The sequence below is a fragment of the Solea senegalensis genome, linkage group LG18 (assembly GCF_019176455.1).
Source record: "Solea senegalensis isolate Sse05_10M linkage group LG18, IFAPA_SoseM_1, whole genome shotgun sequence".
NCBI classification, from domain to species: domain Eukaryota; kingdom Metazoa; phylum Chordata; class Actinopteri; order Pleuronectiformes; family Soleidae; genus Solea; species Solea senegalensis.
Genome location: NC_058041.1, coordinates 17,372,173 through 17,390,110, shown reverse-complemented (window position 1 = coordinate 17,390,110; position 17,938 = coordinate 17,372,173). Strand labels below are relative to the sequence as shown.

Genomic DNA, 17,938 nt, shown 5'->3' with positions numbered 1-17,938 from the left:
GCACAGCTTTGACATCACTGACGCTGTTTGCTTTATAAAATCCTCTTCTTGGTCTATGAAATCCGTGGATGGTTACATCAGTTTGTTGTGCACCCAGTAATTTGTTATGCAAGATGATCTATTATGAAAATCAGGCAAAATATCTTCCACATCATTAACACTGAGGTAAAACAGCACCGTTGCACTCACACCACAGGAAAAGGAGTGTTTTTTGTTGTTTTTTTTTAAACCAAATCATCATATTTAGCTCACTCTTTACTGTAACTTCAGACACATTTGAAGTGACTGATGGAGGCAGCAGTGGATCAATGCTGCGATGTTCTCTGTGGACTTTGGTGTGAGACGTTTACAAAGCGCGTGTGACAGTAAGTAAAGAGGCAGCAAGTGGACACACATGTGCATAGACGCATGTTTTTTTATTCGTTTTTCACAGAAATGCACTTTTGTTGATTGTTGTTACAAGGGCAGAAGTGAAAAACAGAAAAGCATTTGAGCTCTACATGTTCAAAAACAGACTTCTCAATATTTTTACAGTAGAAAAAAGGTCTATGTGCCATATTTGCATAGTTGTACAGAGTATTCTATCTGAGGATGATTGTTTTATTCTGCTTCTTCTAAATGTGGGGAATCTGTCAACCAGGAGACGGCGTCCTTTCCTGCAGATCCACGTTCTCCTGGCTCGTCATTGACGGGACATCATTCTGACGAACTCTGCATGAAAAAAGTCACGCATGGATGTCAGTGGTGACCATTGCTGTACACCTGTGTATTGATCTGTACGCCCCTGTACCTTCAAAGTCTACTGTGCCGTCTCCGTTGTCATCGGCTTCTTTCACTATGGCGTCGATCTCTCGTTGAGTCATGTGCTCACCCATCAGCTTCATCATGGCCGCCCGCAGCTCCTGTGTGGTGATCTCTCCGTCTCCGTCCATGTCAAACTAAATCAGGGAAAGAAGAGGAGTTTTATTATGTGTAAAATGTCATTCAACATTTTGATCCATGAAAACCTATGCCGTCTGTTTCCTTGTTGCATCGCTCACTGGAATAGATTCTACGACAGGGAAGTAAATTAGCGTGATCTCGTTGTTGTTGATATTACTTATTGTTTTTTTTGTTTATTTATTTATGTTTCTATGTTTACAAATTCATAGTGATGTACAGTATGTACTTGTGTATTGTGTCTCAAACAACCTGCCTGTCATATCCAGAAAGTTGTGTTAAGTTATGTTTAGTTTTGCCTTCTATTTGTTTTGTGACTTCCTGTTTTATTTTGACATCTCTCTTCCCTCTCGTTTCAGATAACTTGCCCTTCCCCTGTAGTTTTCCCGCCAGTCTGATTATCTTCCCCGCCCTGATTGTTTCCACCTGTTCCCCATTTACTTTGAGTTACATATAGCCTGTGCTTCCCTCTGCCCTGCGTCAGTTCGTCTTGTCTGTCATGCCAGAGAACCCACGCCAATCCATGCCACGTCAATTGTTTGTAAGGTTTTTGCTTTTCTTAGTTGCTACTTTGTTTTGTCCCTTTTTGAGCCATCAGAGTTTTTTCCTCGTGAAGAGTGATTTTGATTTGGCACCTTGCCTAGACCTTTTGTCTCCTCCCAGTGAGTGATTATAATTTGTTACTTTGGCCTTTTGCTTATCTAGTGATTCCTCGATAGAGTGATTTTCTGTTGATACTTTTCCTCCCTTTGAGAGTGATTTTTATTTGTTACTTTGTCCAATAAATTAGAGTATTTTTGGAAGTTGTCTCTGAGTCGTGCTATTGGGTTCAAGTCCTTGTTCGGTTGTGACATTACGAACTGACCAGCATGAACCCAGCCGACTCAGAACAACTGACAGCGGCCGTTCGCTCCCAGAGCACCCGCCTGACTCAGCAAGAGGAGCACATGGCCTCTCTGCACAGTGGCGTGAAGGGGATGGCTAAAAGTCAGGAGGAGTTCAAAGCCTCTATGACAGCCCAAGTTAACCTCCTGGCAAACCAAGTACATCAAGTCCTTGCTCATCTCACAAGGGATCCCTCTCCCTCAGACACCATGACCACACCATCTCCGGCGGATACCAGAGCTTCATTGATCTCAGCTCCCCATGCCACGACTCTTCGCCTTTCCCCCCCAGAAAAGTTTTCTGGTGAGTCAGGAGGATGTCGGGCGTTTATTGTGGACTGTGATATGCATTATGAACACTTGCCCTCAGCCTTTCCTACGGAACGATCGAAGGTGGCATTCATGATCTCCCACCTCACCGGGAGGGCGAGGGCATGGGCTACGGCTGAATGGTCTCGGGATTCAATGATCTGCGGATCCCTCAAGGAGTTTAAACAGGCTCTGCGGAAGGCTTTCGATCCCCTCTCATCCGACCGAGAGAAAGCACGTGAGTTGAGCAACATCAAACAAAATAGAGACTCTGTTTGTGACTATGCTATCCGCTTTCGCACCCTAGCCACGGATAGCGGATGGAATACCACGGCCCTGTATGATGTTTTTCTCAAGGGACTTTCAGATCAAATTCAAGACTTGTTAGTGCCCCTAGATTTGCCTTCTGATCTAGACTCAGTAATGACTCTGGCCATAAGAACAGACAACCGCTTACAGGAGCTACAACGAAGCCGAATGGCCTCTGCAGCTGGTCGTCATCAGGGTCGCGCTGCTGTCACTACACCCAGTTGGCGGAGCTCCTCACGTGCTCCATCACCCATTACCCGGAGGGAGAGGCCATCCGAGGAGGTGGAGAAGCCCATGCAGTTGGGGCGAACCAAACTGTCCACAGAGGAGCGCCGTCGTCGCCTGCAGGAAGGCAGGTGCTTCTATTGCGGACAGCAAGGGCATCTGCTAGCAGCGTGTCCGGCAAAAGGCACAGGCTCACCAGTCGACAGGGGGGTACTGGGGAGACGTTTCTCCTCCACGGAATTCCCTCCTCGAGCTTTAACCCAGACTAAGGTGAGGCATCACAACACCACACTTAGTTTGGAGACTCTCATTGACTCGGGGGCTGATGAAAGTCTCATGGACTGGGATTTTGCCATGAGACTCAAGCTAAAAACAGAACAATTATCTCAGCCTATAGAGGCCAGCGCTCTCGATGGCAGTCTGATTTTTCGAGTGACGCACAAGACTGAACTGCTCACAGTTATCATTGATAACCACTATGAACTTATGCAATTTCATTTATATAACTCTGCCCAGTATCCTCTCATTTTGGGTTTTCCCTGGCTGAAGAAACATAACCCGCACATTGACTGGAGTACTGGGAGGGTCTTGAACTGGGCAGAAGAATGTAAAACCAAGTGTTTAAAGTCTTGTCATTGTGACGGTTACGGAGCGACCGCACAGAGAAGCCCTCCAGGCTGATGAAACACACACACACACACACACACACACCTTCTTATAAATGGACGTTAGCAGCCGCGCTCGTTCATGCAGCGTTTGCCACGGGGCGAGTGCGGAGCAGCCGGACACGGACATGGATTACCCGTTGTGCTGGGGCGTTGTTGTGGTCCGCAGTCTGACCGCGTCGGTCCGGCAGTGAAAAGGAGCCGTCCAGAAACGAGAACATTTATTTGGTTCCGGGCCTAATTGGCCTAGTCCACACTCAGTATGACCATGGGGATGACAGAGGTGGGTCCTGATCAAACCCCCTCTGTGATGTGTCCTGTTCCATGGGCAAGAGAGTGGACTGTTCGTTATTTATTTTGTAAATCTGTCTCTGTTGGGCCACTAAGAACATGTACTTTGGTTTAGAGTCTGTCTTGTTATTTATGTACTAATTATTGGTTATATGTTCCCCTTTAAATGTAAAATGGTGCTGGCCACCTGCTATATGTTTGTGCGTCCCGTCTATGTTTTTGGGGGTGGTGTCTTGACCCTGTTGCATGTGAGCACTGTGACTCTGTATTGGATTATGAGCAGATTGGGAATTTTGTTATCGTTTTGCCGACCTTTGAGTTTGTGCCGAATTTTGATTTACTTTTGTTCCTTTTTAATTTTATTGATTTATTTGAATTTACCCATGGACACTTAATGCTTGATTTTTTTTCCTCCCTCAAGCCTAAATAAAACTTTATGTCCATATTTTCACTCTGCCTCTGATCTTTCCTGGCCAAACCCACACCCACTCGACAGCGCACCCTCGGCTACCATCACAACTGGTGGCAGTGGTGGGATGGCCAGTAGAGGACAGTAGTGAGTAATTTTTTCTTTTTTGAGCGGATTTTTCGGCATTGCCCTCTGCTGTGGATGGTATGGCGCCAAAGAAATGTGCCCCCACCGAGAGGAGACCTGTTCCCCTGGAGATCGGCGCCGTTGGAGGCGAAATCGAGGATGGTCCTGAACCAGAATTAACTCAGGTTACCGAAGATGCGTCCCTGCAGGAGCTAAGGGATATGTTTCGTTCCCTTATGGCTCGGCAGCAGGCACGAGATGCTCATCTGGAGATAGAAGCAGCACGTCAGGAGACTCGGTGGAAGTCGATCCAGCATCAGTTCGGCCTCCTGCAGCGGGAGGTGTATATCAGAACCACACCAGACCCGGGGGTACCTGCCGAGGCTGCTGCTTATGGCGCTGGGGTCTCCGAGGTACCAGAGCGAACCTTGGCCATGGGTGGCCGTCCATCCCCATCAGCCGGCAGCCACCGGCCAAGTAGTCAAGGTAGAGCTCAGATAGAGAGAGAACCGAGACTGCAATGTTTGAGTAACACTGATGATGTCGAACACTATTTAGTGATGTTTGAGAGAATTGCAGTGGCGTGTCAGTGGCCGACAACTGACTGGGCAGTTAGATTAGCGCCCCTCCTGACGGGCAAGGCTAGGGCTGCTTATGTTAATATGGACCAGGATGACGCCCTCGTTTACACACTGCTGAAGGAGGCCATATTGGAGAAATATAACATCAACCAGGAGACTTGCCGTCTGCAGTTTCGAGGAGCTGAGGTGGGCGAGGAGGAGACCCCGAAGGAGCTGTACGTCCGTCTGCGCGATCTGTACCAGAGATGGGTTCAACCACAACACCGCACCAAAGAGGACATTGGGGAGATGATTATTTTGGGACAGTTCCTGCGTTTGGTTTCTCCCGATCTCCAGGTGTGGATTAAGGAACGCGACCCGGCAACTGCTGCGGATGCTGCTGCTCTGGCAGATGTCTTTGTGGCGGCCCGACGGAAAACCCAGGCCTGGACGTATGCTCAGTGGAGAGGGGGTAGAGACTCAAATAGACCCCCCCGACAGACTCCACCTCTGAGGAAAACCAGCAGTGAGGGAACATCAGTGGTTGATAGGGGTGCTCCGTTTAAACAAAACCCTGCACTGAAAGTGTGTGGCCCCAAAGTACCAGTGTGTTACCAGTGTGGACAGGAAGGTCATATAAAACCAAAATGCCCCAATAACCCAGCCAACCAATCTAACATATGCACAGTACCTAGGTCTAGTTCCTCTAAGAGGCCGGTAGCTCTCCCTTGTCATGCTGTAGTCTTGAATGGGCGGGAGGTTAGGGCACTGGTAGATACAGGCAGCATGCAGTCCTTAGTGTCGTCTGCCTTGGTCCCCATACAGCTCAGGAACTACTCTGTGATGACCCAATTGAAGTGTGTTCATGGGGAGAAAAGGGTGTATCCAACTGCAAGTGTGTATGTACAGGTTTTTGGACAGACTTACTTACTGGAGGTTGGGGTGGTGGATAATTTGCCATATCAGTTAATTTTGGGCCAAGATTTTCCCCTTTTGCTGGATTTAGTGTCTGCGGGAGGGGAGTGTAATATGACAGTGACAAGGGCCATGGCTAAGAGGAGTGAGGTAGAATCACCACTTTTTGTACTGCCCTTCCACAATGCAGACATTGAAGCCCAGCCTGGGAAGACCAGAAAAACCAAAGGACAGAAAAGACGGGAGAAGTTTCAGTTTGGGGTGGCTCAGGGTCGGGAGGATGTTTGTCCAGAGCAGTTGGAGGTTCCTTTAGAGATCCCCCATAATATGAGCTTAATGCAGCAGCAAGACCCAGGCACTGGCCCCTTATACCTGCAGACCCAGGCAGAGCAGCTCAGTGGTGATGGGGAAGAATCTTCAAGACAGGGGTTTGCCATTAAGAATGGTGTGCTGTATAAAGGCGGAGGGGCAGAGGCGAGGATCGTAGTTCCTCAGAAGGTTAGAGGGGCAGTCCTTGACCTAGGCCATTCGATCCCCTGGGCAGGCCATTTAGGCAGACAGAAGACCCTCTCCCGAATCAACCGCTATTTTTACTGGCCAAATATGGCCAAAGACATTGCAGAGTTTTGCCAAACGTGTCCAGAATGCCAGAAAACAGCCAGCAGATGTCCCCCAAAGGTCCCCTTAGAGCCACTTCCTGTAGTAGGGACCCCTTTTGAGCAGTTAGGGATGGATGTGGTAGGGCCTCTTGAGCGCAGTAAAGCTGGGAACCGGTTTATGTTGGTCATCACAGATTATGCCACTAGGTACCCTGAGGTCTTTGCTCTGAAAGCAGTGAAGGCTAGAACTGTAGCCACATGTCTTGTGCAGCTGTTTTCGAGGGTGGGGTTTCCCAGAGCTATAATCACTGATCAGGGGTCCAACTTTATGTCCAAGCTCCTTAAGCAAGCCTACCAGCTGTTGGGGATAAAGGGCATACGGACTACCCCCTATCATCCACAGACCGATGGACTGACTGAGCGGTTCAACCAGACTCTCAAGCAAATGTTACGCAAGTTTGTGAGTGAAACTGGTGCAGACTGGGACAACTGGCTCCCCTATCTTCTCTTTGCGTACCGGGAGGTACCGCAAGCTTCTACTGGATTTTCACCCTTCGAACTGCTGTACAGCCGTGAAGTGCGCGGACCCCTGGCACTATTAAAGGAGACCTGGATGCCCGATGAGGACTTACCGCAGCCACAGAATATCCTCTCCTATGTTCTGCAGATGAGAGAGAGGCTGAAGAGTATGTCGGAACTGGCGCAACAGAACCTCGAACAAGCCCAGCAGCGTCAAAAGTCCTATTACGACCAGAGAGCCCGTTCTCGGAGTTTTGCTGAAGGTGACAAGGTGCTGGTGATGCTGCCAAGTGATTCCAGTAAACTGTTGGCAAAATGGCAAGGCCCTTATGAGGTTACTCGTAAGCTGGGATCTACAACTTATGAGGTCGCAAAACTGGGGCAGAGGCACTCAAGAAGGGTCTTGCACATCAACCTCCTGAAGGAGTGGCGGGAACGTACCGGTGCTGAGGTGCTCATGATCCGACGCGTGCCAGAGGAGGATGAGGTGGAGGAGCAGTACCTACCTTTACCAACAGAGGGCACCCTTGACCTCAGCCATCTTTCCCCTGCTCAGCAAATGGACATTAAACATCTCTGTGATCCAGCCTTGTTTCAGGCGCAGCCAGGACACACCAAGCTGGTAAACCATCATATCACCCTGTGTGAAGGTGCAGCACCCCGACGCATGAGCTACCGCATCCCCGAGCGGCTTCTTGACGGGTTGAGGAAGGAGGTCAACCAGATGTTGGCCATGGACATCGTTGAACGATCTAAGAGTGAATGGTGCAGCCCTGTCGTGTTGGTGCCCAAGAAAGATGGGACCCTCCGGTTCTGCGTTGACTTCCGATATCTCAATTCTGTCTCTAAATTTGACTCTTATCCAACCCCACGAATCGATGACCTCATTGACTCTCTGGGACCTGCGAAGTGGGTAACCACCTTGGACCTTGCAAAAGGTTATTGGCAGGTTCCCCTTAGTGATGCTGCCAGGGAGCTGACGGCGTTTCGGACGCCCTGGGGTCTCTTCCATTTCTGCAAGATGCCGTTTGGGCTGCATGGAGCCCCCGCAACATTTCAGAGGTTAATGGATCAGGTGTTGGCCGGCACCAATGGCTACGCGGCAGCTTACCTTGATGACGTTGTGGTGTACAGCACATCATGGGAAGACCATGTCAAGCACCTGAAGGATGTTCTGAGGAGGATTGAGTCCGCAGGTCTCACCATTAACCCTACTAAATGTGCCATTGCCAAGAGGGAGGCCGAGTATTTGGGCTATGTGATTGGCGGGGGTGTCATCAAGCCACAGGTGCAGAAACTCGAGGCTATCCAGAAATGCCCCTTGCCTCAGACTAAGACTCAGGTACGGTCGTTCCTGGGCATGGCTGGATGGTACAGAAGATTTGTGCCCAACTTCTCTGTGAGGGCAGTTGCACTTACCGATCTGACACGTAAGAACTCTCCGGTCCAGGTGCAGTGGTCCGAAGAGGCCAGGAAGGCTTTTGAAGACATTCAGAATGCACTGTGTAATGAGCCTCTACTATACTGTCCCAACTTTGGAGAGCCATTTGTGCTACAGACGGACGCCTCTGACACAGGTATAGGTGCAGTGCTTCTCCAGGGTGAATCAGACCAGAGGCATCCGGTGGCATACATCAGCCGCAAACTGTTTCCAAGGGAGACGCGATACTCTACGGTCGAGAAGGAGTGTCTGGCAGTGAAATGGGCACTTGATGCCTTCCGATACTACCTCCTGGGCCGCGAGTTCCTCCTGGAGACAGATCATCGGCCTCTGCAATGGATGAACCGCATGCGGGACTCCAACGCCCGCATTACCCGCTGGTACCTGTCAATGCAGCCGTATCGGTTCACAATCCGGCACATCCCGGGGCGGAGCAATGCCACTGCTGACTACCTCTCCCGCCTGCCGGCGTGAGACCAGCGGTGGGGGGGGGTGTGACGGTTACGGAGCGACCGCACAGAGAAGCCCTCCAGGCTGATGAAACACACACACACACACACACACACACCTTCTTATAAATGGACGTTAGCAGCCGCGCTCGTTCATGCAGCGTTTGCCACGGGGCGAGTGCGGAGCAGCCGGACACGGACATGGATTACCCGTTGTGCTGGGGCGTTGTTGTGGTCCGCAGTCTGACCGCGTCGGTCCGGCAGTGAAAAGGAGCCGTCCAGAAACGAGAACATTTATTTGGTTCCGGGCCTAATTGGCCTAGTCCACACTCAGTATGACCATGGGGATGACAGAGGTGGGTCCTGATCAAACCCCCTCTGTGATGTGTCCTGTTCCATGGGCAAGAGAGTGGACTGTTCGTTATTTATTTTGTAAATCTGTCTCTGTTGGGCCACTAAGAACATGTACTTTGGTTTAGAGTCTGTCTTGTTATTTATGTACTAATTATTGGTTATATGTTCCCCTTTAAATGTAAAATGGTGCTGGCCACCTGCTATATGTTTGTGCGTCCCGTCTATGTTTTTGGGGGTGGTGTCTTGACCCTGTTGCATGTGAGCACTGTGACTCTGTATTGGATTATGAGCAGATTGGGAATTTTGTTATCGTTTTGCCGACCTTTGAGTTTGTGCCGAATTTTGATTTACTTTTGTTCCTTTTTAATTTTATTGATTTATTTGAATTTACCCATGGACACTTAATGCTTGATTTTTTTTCCTCCCTCAAGCCTAAATAAAACTTTATGTCCATATTTTCACTCTGCCTCTGATCTTTCCTGGCCAAACCCACACCCACTCGACAGCGCACCCTCGGCTACCATCACAGTCATAATGTGAAAACTAGTGATAACATTGCCTCTGTTCATGTCACAGACTCTGAAACTCCTGACCTGACTTCAGTCCCAAGATGTTACCACGAGTTGAGTGAGGTATTTAGTAAAAAGAAGGCAACCTCCCTTCCTCCCCACAGGCCTTATGATTGCCCCATTGATTTGATCCCGGGGTCCCCTATTCCTAAGGGTAGACTATATTCCATCTCTGGCCCCGAAAAGAAGGCTATGACCGAGTATATTGAGTCCTCGTTAAAGGCTGGTCTTATCCGCCCCTCTTCATCTCCAGCGGGGGCAGGGTTCTTTTTTGTGGGAAAGAAAGATGGGACACTCCGACCATGTATAGACTATGCACCACTTAATGACATAACTGTTAAGAATCGGTACCCTCTGCCACTAATGTCATCAGCTTTTGATCAGCTTCAGCAAGCTAAGGTTTTCACTAAATTAGACCTCAGAAACGCCTATCATCTGGTTAGGATCAGAGAGGGGGATGAATGGAAAACAGGCTTTAACACTCCTAGTGGTCATTACGAGTACCTAGTCATGCCGTTTGGGTTGACCAATGCTCCTGCTGTCTTCCAAGCAATGATCAACGATGTACTGAGAGACTTCCTGAACCACTTTGTGTTCGTGTATTTAGATGACATATTGATCTTCTCCCCAGATTTAGACTCTCATGTGCATCATGTACGGCAGGTTCTCCAGCGACTGCTGGAGAACCAATTATATGTCAAGACAGAAAAGAGCGAATTCCATGCCGACACTGTATCTTTCCTTGGCTTTATCATAGCCCCTGGAAAGGTGCAAATGGATCCGGCTAAAGTTAGCGCTGTGGCTCAGTGGCCAACACCTGATAGCCGCAAAAAGGTTCAACAATTCTTAGGATTTGCAAACTTTTACAGGAGGTTTATCCGAAACTTCAGTGCCACAGCTGCACCTCTACATGCACTTACCTCTCCTCAGTCTCCCTTTTTGTGGTCCCCTCAAGCTGAGGAGGCCTTCCAGCAGCTCAAAGTGCGATTCACTACTGCCCCCATTCTCACAGTTCCTGATCCCAGCCGGCAGTTTGTGGTGGAGGTGGATGCCTCCAATAATGGAGTGGGGGCAGTACTCTCCCAGCACTCTGAGAAGGACAACAAGCTTCATCCCTGCGCCTTCCTGTCTCATAAACTCTCGCCGGCAGAGAGAAACTACGATGTTGGGAACCGTGAGTTATTAGCAGTGAAAAAAGCTTTGGAAGAGTGGAGACATTGGTTAGAGGGCGCACAGCACCCATTCATTGTATGGACAGATCATAAGAATCTGGAATATATTCGCAAAGCAAAGAGACTGAACTCTCGCCAAGCCAGATGGACATTTTTTTTTAACAGATTTAAATTTTTTTGTCTTATAGGCCGGGGTCCCAGAACACCAAGCCCGATGCCTTGTCCCGTCTGTTTGACCCCGAGCCTACTGCCAAGGAACCGGAGCCCATCCTACCACTGAACCGTGTGGTAGGAGCGGGGAGTTGGCAGATAGAATCTCAGGTGAAGCAGGCTAATGGTGAGAATCCGACACCTAGTGGTTGTCCGGAGAATCGCTTGTTTGTCCCTGTTGTTATGCGTCCACAGGTGATCCATTGGGCTCCCACCGGACTGCTCACCTGCCATCCAGGAGTTAAGAGGACCATGTACGTCATTTCCCAGAGGTTTTGGTGGCCCTCCATGGAGAGGGAGGTGCGGGAGTATGTGGAGGCGTGTTCCATCTGTGCCCGCAACAAGACCTCCTCCAGAGCGCAGATGGGGTTGCTGCAGCCACTCCCTGTTCCCACTCGTCCATGGGCTGAGATCTCACTCGCCTTCGTCACGGGGCTCCCGGTCTCTGAAGGAAACACCACTGTGCTCACAGTGGTAGACAGGTTTTCTAAAATGACTCATTTCATAGCATTACCCAAGCTTCCATCTGCCAAAAGAACGGCAGAGATTATGATGACTCAAGTATTTCGTATTCATGGTTTTCCCAAAGACATTGTTTCAGACCGGGGGCCCCAGTTCATATCCAGGTTCTGGAAAGAGTTCTGCAAGCTCATCGGGGCCACCGTCAGCCTCACCTCTGGTTATCACCCAGAAGCCAACGGCCAGACGGAACGTCTCAACCAGGAGTTAGAGACCTGTCTTCGATGCCTGGTGTCGCAGAATCCGGCTTCCTGGAGCAAGAAGCTGGTGTGGGTGGAATATGCCCACAACTCTCTTCTCACCTCGGCAACTGGCATGTCTCCATTCCAGTGCGTCTTCGGCTACCAGCCCCCTGTCTTCTCCGAGACAGAAAAGGAGATCATCGTCCCGTCGGCCCATGCCATGGTCCGGCGATGCCACCGCATCTGGGCAGCCGCCCGTAAGGCACTCCTACGCAGTGTGGACCGCATGAAGAGGGCTGCTGATCGGAGGCGCCTACCTGCGCCTGTATACAAGCCTGGCCAGAAGGTCTGGCTCTCTACGCGGGATTTGCCTCTCCAAGTCGCCTCCAGGAAGTTGGCTCCACGGTTCGTGGGGCCTTTCCCAGTGTCCAAGGTCATCGGCCCTTCCGCTGTCCGTCTGCGTTTGCCCCGGTCCATGAGAGTCCACCCCACCTTCCACGTCAGCCGGGTGAAACCGGTTAAGGAAAGCCTCATGGTGCCCGCAGCCGCACCCCCTCCACCTCCCCAGATGGTCGACGGCGGCCCTGTCTACTCAGTCAAGGCTCTGCTGGCTGTGCGCAACAGGGGCCGGGGCAGGCAGTTCCTGGTGGATTGGGAGGGCTACGGTCCAGAGGAACGATCATGGGTTCCTGCTAGCTTTATTGTGGATCCTGACCTCATCACAGACTTTTACAGACGCCACCCTCAGTTATCTGGGCCGTCAGGTGCCGTCCCTAGAGGGGGGGGTACTGTCATATCCAGAAAGTTGTGTTAAGTTATGTTTAGTTTTGCCTTCTATTTGTTTTGTGACTTCCTGTTTTATTTTGACATCTCTCTTCCCTCTCGTTTCAGATAACTTGCCCTTCCCCTGTAGTTTTCCCGCCAGTCTGATTATCTTCCCCGCCCTGATTGTTTCCACCTGTTCCCCATTTACTTTGAGTTACATATAGCCTGTGCTTCCCTCTGCCCTGCGTCAGTTCGTCTTGTCTGTCATGCCAGAGAACCCACGCCAATCCATGCCACGTCAATTGTTTGTAAGGTTTTTGCTTTTCTTAGTTGCTACTTTGTTTTGTCCCTTTTTGAGCCATCAGAGTTTTTTCCTCGTGAAGAGTGATTTTGATTTGGCACCTTGCCTAGACCTTTTGTCTCCTCCCAGTGAGTGATTATAATTTGTTACTTTGGCCTTTTGCTTATCTAGTGATTCCTCGATAGAGTGATTTTCTGTTGATACTTTTCCTCCCTTTGAGAGTGATTTTTATTTGTTACTTTGTCCAATAAATTAGAGTATTTTTGGAAGTTGTCTCTGAGTCGTGCTATTGGGTTCAAGTCCTTGTTCGGTTGTGACACTGCCTCGGGAACAACAGACGTAAATAAGCCAATGGCTACCATAAATAAAATAAATAAAATAAAATAAATCAATCTGACATTTATGGAGGAGGATTGGGGCCACGTGTGAATACAACATACATTTTTTAAAGTCAGAATTATGACTTCAATTTTAGAATTCTGAATAATTCTCTCAATTCTTCCTTTTTTTCCTCAAATTTTTGACGTTGAATTTAGAATTTAGACTTTTTTTCCTCAGAATTCAGAATTCTGATTTACTTTTCAGAAGTACGACCTTAGTCTTTAAATTAAAGCTTTTCCTTTCAAATCTGATTTTTTTCCCCTCTAACTTCTTTTGACTAAACCTCAGAATTCTGACTCATCTCAGAATTCTGACTTTTTTTCCTCAAATTTCTGACTAATAGTAATAATAATTCCAGGGAGGTTCAGGGATTATGCTTCACTCTCACCTCTTTAAAAGCGTCTTTGAGCTCCTTCACGCCGATCATCCCAGCTGTTTCTGCCAGAAGCTTCGGAGCCATCAGCTCTACAAAGTCCTCAAAGTCCACACTGCCACCGACTGTGGGAGAAGAAGAAGAAAAGATGTAGGAGTTTAGATTAGACATGTTTTTTTCATTCCGCAAACAAAGCAAACACAAACACACAACAAGAAAACCCCAAAACATGAATGGAAAGGAAGAAGGAAGGAAGAATAATCTGACCTTAATTACCCGTCGCTGTTAAACAATTACTTTTACAATCTACTAACTCACGAAAATCTTTATCTGAATGAATAATAGGTTTGATGAATATTTCACAAAACTCAGCAACAGAGAAAACACATTTTTCTGTAATGTGGTTGTGTTTTCTGTATATTTTTGTTTTCTGTAATATGGTTTGTTTTCTGTTTTCTGTAATGTTGTTGTGTTTTCTGTTTATTTGTGTTTTGTCTGTAACGTTGTTGTATTTTTTCGTAATGTTGTGTTTGTATGTAATGTTGTTGTTGTTTCTCTGTAAATGTTGTTGTTTTTTCTGTAATATTTATTTATGTTTTCTGTAATGTTGTATTTTTTCTGTAATATTTGTGTTTTCTGTAATGTATTTTTTTCTGTAATGTTGTTATTTCTGTAATTTTGTGTATATTGTTGTGTTTTCTGTAATGTTGTTTGTGTTTCTGTAATTTTGTGTTTTCTGTAATGTTGTGTTTTCTGTAATGTTGTTGTGTTCATTTTTGATGAATAATTGTGTACTGTATATTAAGGACATACGGTTCATGTTGATGTTTTGGCTCAGCTCAATCAGTTCCATCTCAGTGGGCATGTAGCCCATGGTCCTCATCAGGTTCCCCAGGTCCTTACAGCTGATCAGTCCGTCCTTGTCTTTGTCGAACTCATTGAATGCATCACGCAGCTCTGCACAACAAATTTTATCATGTGGTTTAATGAAACTTTTGACTTCAACAAACAGAATGAGCATATACTTTATAATGTGTAGTTCAGTGGTCAGCAGGTGTTTTTGTTGGGGAAAAAAAATCAAAGTCTAGATTAGAAAAAAAGAAAAAAATATTCAAAGAATGTTTTGGCCTATTATTCAATTGCTTAGAAGAAAATTGTCCCCGTTCAAACTTAATGATTTACTGGCCCTGGGTTAAGTCAAAGTGAACTTACCTTCTATCTCATCATCAGCCAGTCCTCTGGACTGCATACACACAGAGAGAAAACAGCAAACGATCAATATTATATACTGTGGATACTGTGCATAACAGTCTAAAGAAAATCAATTATAAAAATATCAACCAAACAATTAACAAAATCGATTTTCAATGTAGTTTCGCAGAGATTAAGATTAGATGGTGAGATTTTCTAATGGCATGGATTTACAGTGAATGGAGATTATGCCCATAATGGCAGGTGGGTTTCATGGTCCAGTATCACCACTGGCATGGAGGCACAGATTATCTCTCTCTCTCTCTCTCGGTCTCTCTCTCTCTCTCTGTCAGCTTTTATTTTCTTAATAATTATATTAACAGCATCCAATGTTCATAGCCGTTTCAGATTAAGATATAGACATTTATTACTCATTTAGAATTATATATAATTTCAACTTCTGAATGAAATGACATTGCAGGTGACATAAATAAAGCCACTGAACACACTCAGAAAAATAAGTCATGGCATAGTTCATTATTAACACAACCGTTTCATTTCATTCAAATAATCATATTTAATGTGAAATCATTCATTCAATCCATTTGAACTAACTGTAGATTTCAGAGCATCTGTGGACTTATTCATGATTTGACATGCTGTAAATCTCATTCTTAATCCTTTGATTTGTGTAAACATGCATCCCGTTCAGGTTATTAGTTTCTTTCATGTCAAAACTGTGTCGTCCTAATGGAGAGAAATGTGACTATGCGACGCAGAGAAATAAACTCCATCTGTGCTGCACTTACTATGTTTTTCCCTCCTCGCAGGAAAATGCACGCTGCCCCCAAACTCATGTCTGCAATAACACAGAACACATGAACACATCAACATTTGCTGACACAATGGAGAGGCAGAAAGAGTTACTACTACTACTACTAAGAATAATAATACATATTATTTTACATTTTCAACACTACAACAAAACCACTGATAAATAAATCATTTGACTGATTAAAAGAATACAAAATGTAGTTTATGTGCACACATTCCCGTGGTTAGACTTAATAATAATATTAATTTAACTACTTAGTCATTTAGTCTTTTCATTTTATTTATGTATTACTTTTCACAAACTCAAAGCACAAGAATGAATCAAATATGAGTAATTAACGAGAAAAGATTATATATTATATATATTTTAAATTGAATAACAATTAGTAACAAGTGTCCCTGGGTTGGTTATGTGCTCACCTTCCTCAGGTGATTTCTTCTCTTCAGCCAATCGCATCATACACGAGCGTTGCAGTGAGGACTCAGCTGACCTGTGCAGCTTTCTGCCTCCCCTCTCTTTCTTTATCGTCCCCTCCTCCTCCTCCTCCTCCTCCTCAGTGTGTTTCCCTCTGCTCAGCCTGAACAGACCGGCCTCTGCCTGTGTGTGTGTGTGTGTGTGTGTCAAGCCTGCGTTGATGCTGCTGAGATGTATGAGAGGAGGTGTGGCTGCATCCAGGGTTGTACACTGATGGGGGAGGAGTCAGTGGAGATGACAGCGGCTTCACGTGGGAGTTGACCTTCCTCTAAGTGCAGGGGTCCCCATGTACGTTTTTCTTTTCTATGCAGTTAAGTATCAGGCCAAAACATTTTTCTACTCAACCTTTTTCTCATCTCAACTATCAACTTTCAATTTTGAGAATGACTGCTTCTGCTTTGAGCCTAACATATGCTAGTAGTTCTTTTACAGTGGTCATCAGGACTGGAAAAGCTATATAAATACAAACCATATGTCGCGTACTTGTCAATTCTAGCAACAGAATCTCTTGAGTCCTCTTTCAGTTCATGTTTTTCAGAAATTCAGAAATAAACTTCTCTTCATGGCGCAGCACACACACACACATACACATATACACACACATACACCAGCTACAGGCTATTAGATCAAGGCAGTGACAGCGTTATTTTAGACGTTCATCAGAGAAAACTTTGTTGGAGGAAGCGAGAAAAAGAGGAAACAACTGGACTGGTCAACTGCTGAAGATGACTGAGTTCAAGGAGAGGTCAAAGGGCACCAGCTCTGGTTTCCAGTCGAGTGCTGAACAGTATCCTGACATCTGAACCCGCAGCTGGAAGAGGACATACTATCACTTTACCAGTGTAGGGGCCACACAGGTGTTTGTTTACACATCCTGTTCTGTACAATAATTACCTCCAACAAGGCATGGGTTTATCTGTGAGTTTGTCCTTCTGTTAGCAACTTCCTGTGACTGTTTTTTTACGCATTCATTGAGAACGAGAACAGAACCATTTAAACAATACCAACAAAATTAATGCAATTATGATATAGTTAAATATAGAAGCAGATCTGCAACAGAAATGTTTGGTGTGTCATTGGATGCAAAATCTATTAGTGAGGGGGTCAACTGAAGAAGTCATATTTAAATCAAATAGTGAGTTGTTAAATTAGCTCTATAACAATATATTTTATACTGGTGAGTGTGAAAAATCCATTTGCTCTAAATGACACTGCTGATACACTAACAATGCACGAATGCTCATATTAATCATCATGTAAATTGTGTTTAAATGTGTTTTAATATAAATTGTACATGTTTTGTGTCAAGTTAGCAAAACAAATAACAATACAAATAACACTTGCATAAAGGAGGCAAAACAAAAAAATGCTAAATGGAAAAATACCTGAAATAACTCAAAACAAACACAGAGGGGAACAGAACAGGACACACTTAGAAGAACTACAAAATAAAACAGGAAACTAACAAGACAGAACACCAGAAACAAAGAACTGAAACCCAAAGTTCAAATAAACCCAGAAGCAACAACACTACAACAAAAAGTACAAGCTGAATAAATGTGACCCAGGGGTCAGGACATATTGGTTGAATTTTTGAGTAAAATGGATTATTCCTTCCATGAAGTACTCTGATGAATGGGGATTAAACCCTCAGGGTTAATCCTAACTTCCTTCAACAAGGATGTAAATGTTGAGTCCAAATTACCCAGCTCAGCTGAAACACTGATTATGGTGAGTGTGTATGTGTGTGTGACCTCTGCCTTGACCTTTTGCCTCTCTCTACTTTCCTGTTATGTAAATTCATCAAAAAAATCAATTTGCATAAGAAGCATTAATCCCACGGCCGATGCAACAGAAAAGGTTTTATTATCTTTTTTCCCCTTCTTATAGTGGGAGTGGGTGGGGAGGTTTTACAAAGATATACTTGCTACTTTAACAAGATTACTGCGGAGAGCAGGGCAGGGGGAATATT

General features: G+C 46.1%; 1 protein-coding gene across 1 annotated transcript; it reads right to left on the bottom strand.

The window, feature by feature from the left end:
* Nucleotides 1-397: 397 nt before the first annotated feature.
* LOC122759330 (calcium-binding protein 5-like) lies at nucleotides 398-16,101 on the bottom strand. Its single transcript, XM_044014116.1, has 7 exons — nucleotides 15,912-16,101; nucleotides 15,467-15,516; nucleotides 14,679-14,709; nucleotides 14,280-14,423; nucleotides 13,482-13,591; nucleotides 791-938; nucleotides 398-711 (listed from the first exon to the last, which is right to left on the bottom strand). Exons 1-7 carry the CDS (start codon nucleotides 15,949-15,951, stop codon nucleotides 683-685), a joined length of 552 nt encoding a protein of 183 aa, XP_043870051.1. The 5' UTR covers nucleotides 15,952-16,101; the 3' UTR covers nucleotides 398-682.
* Nucleotides 16,102-17,938: the final 1,837 nt, after the last annotated feature.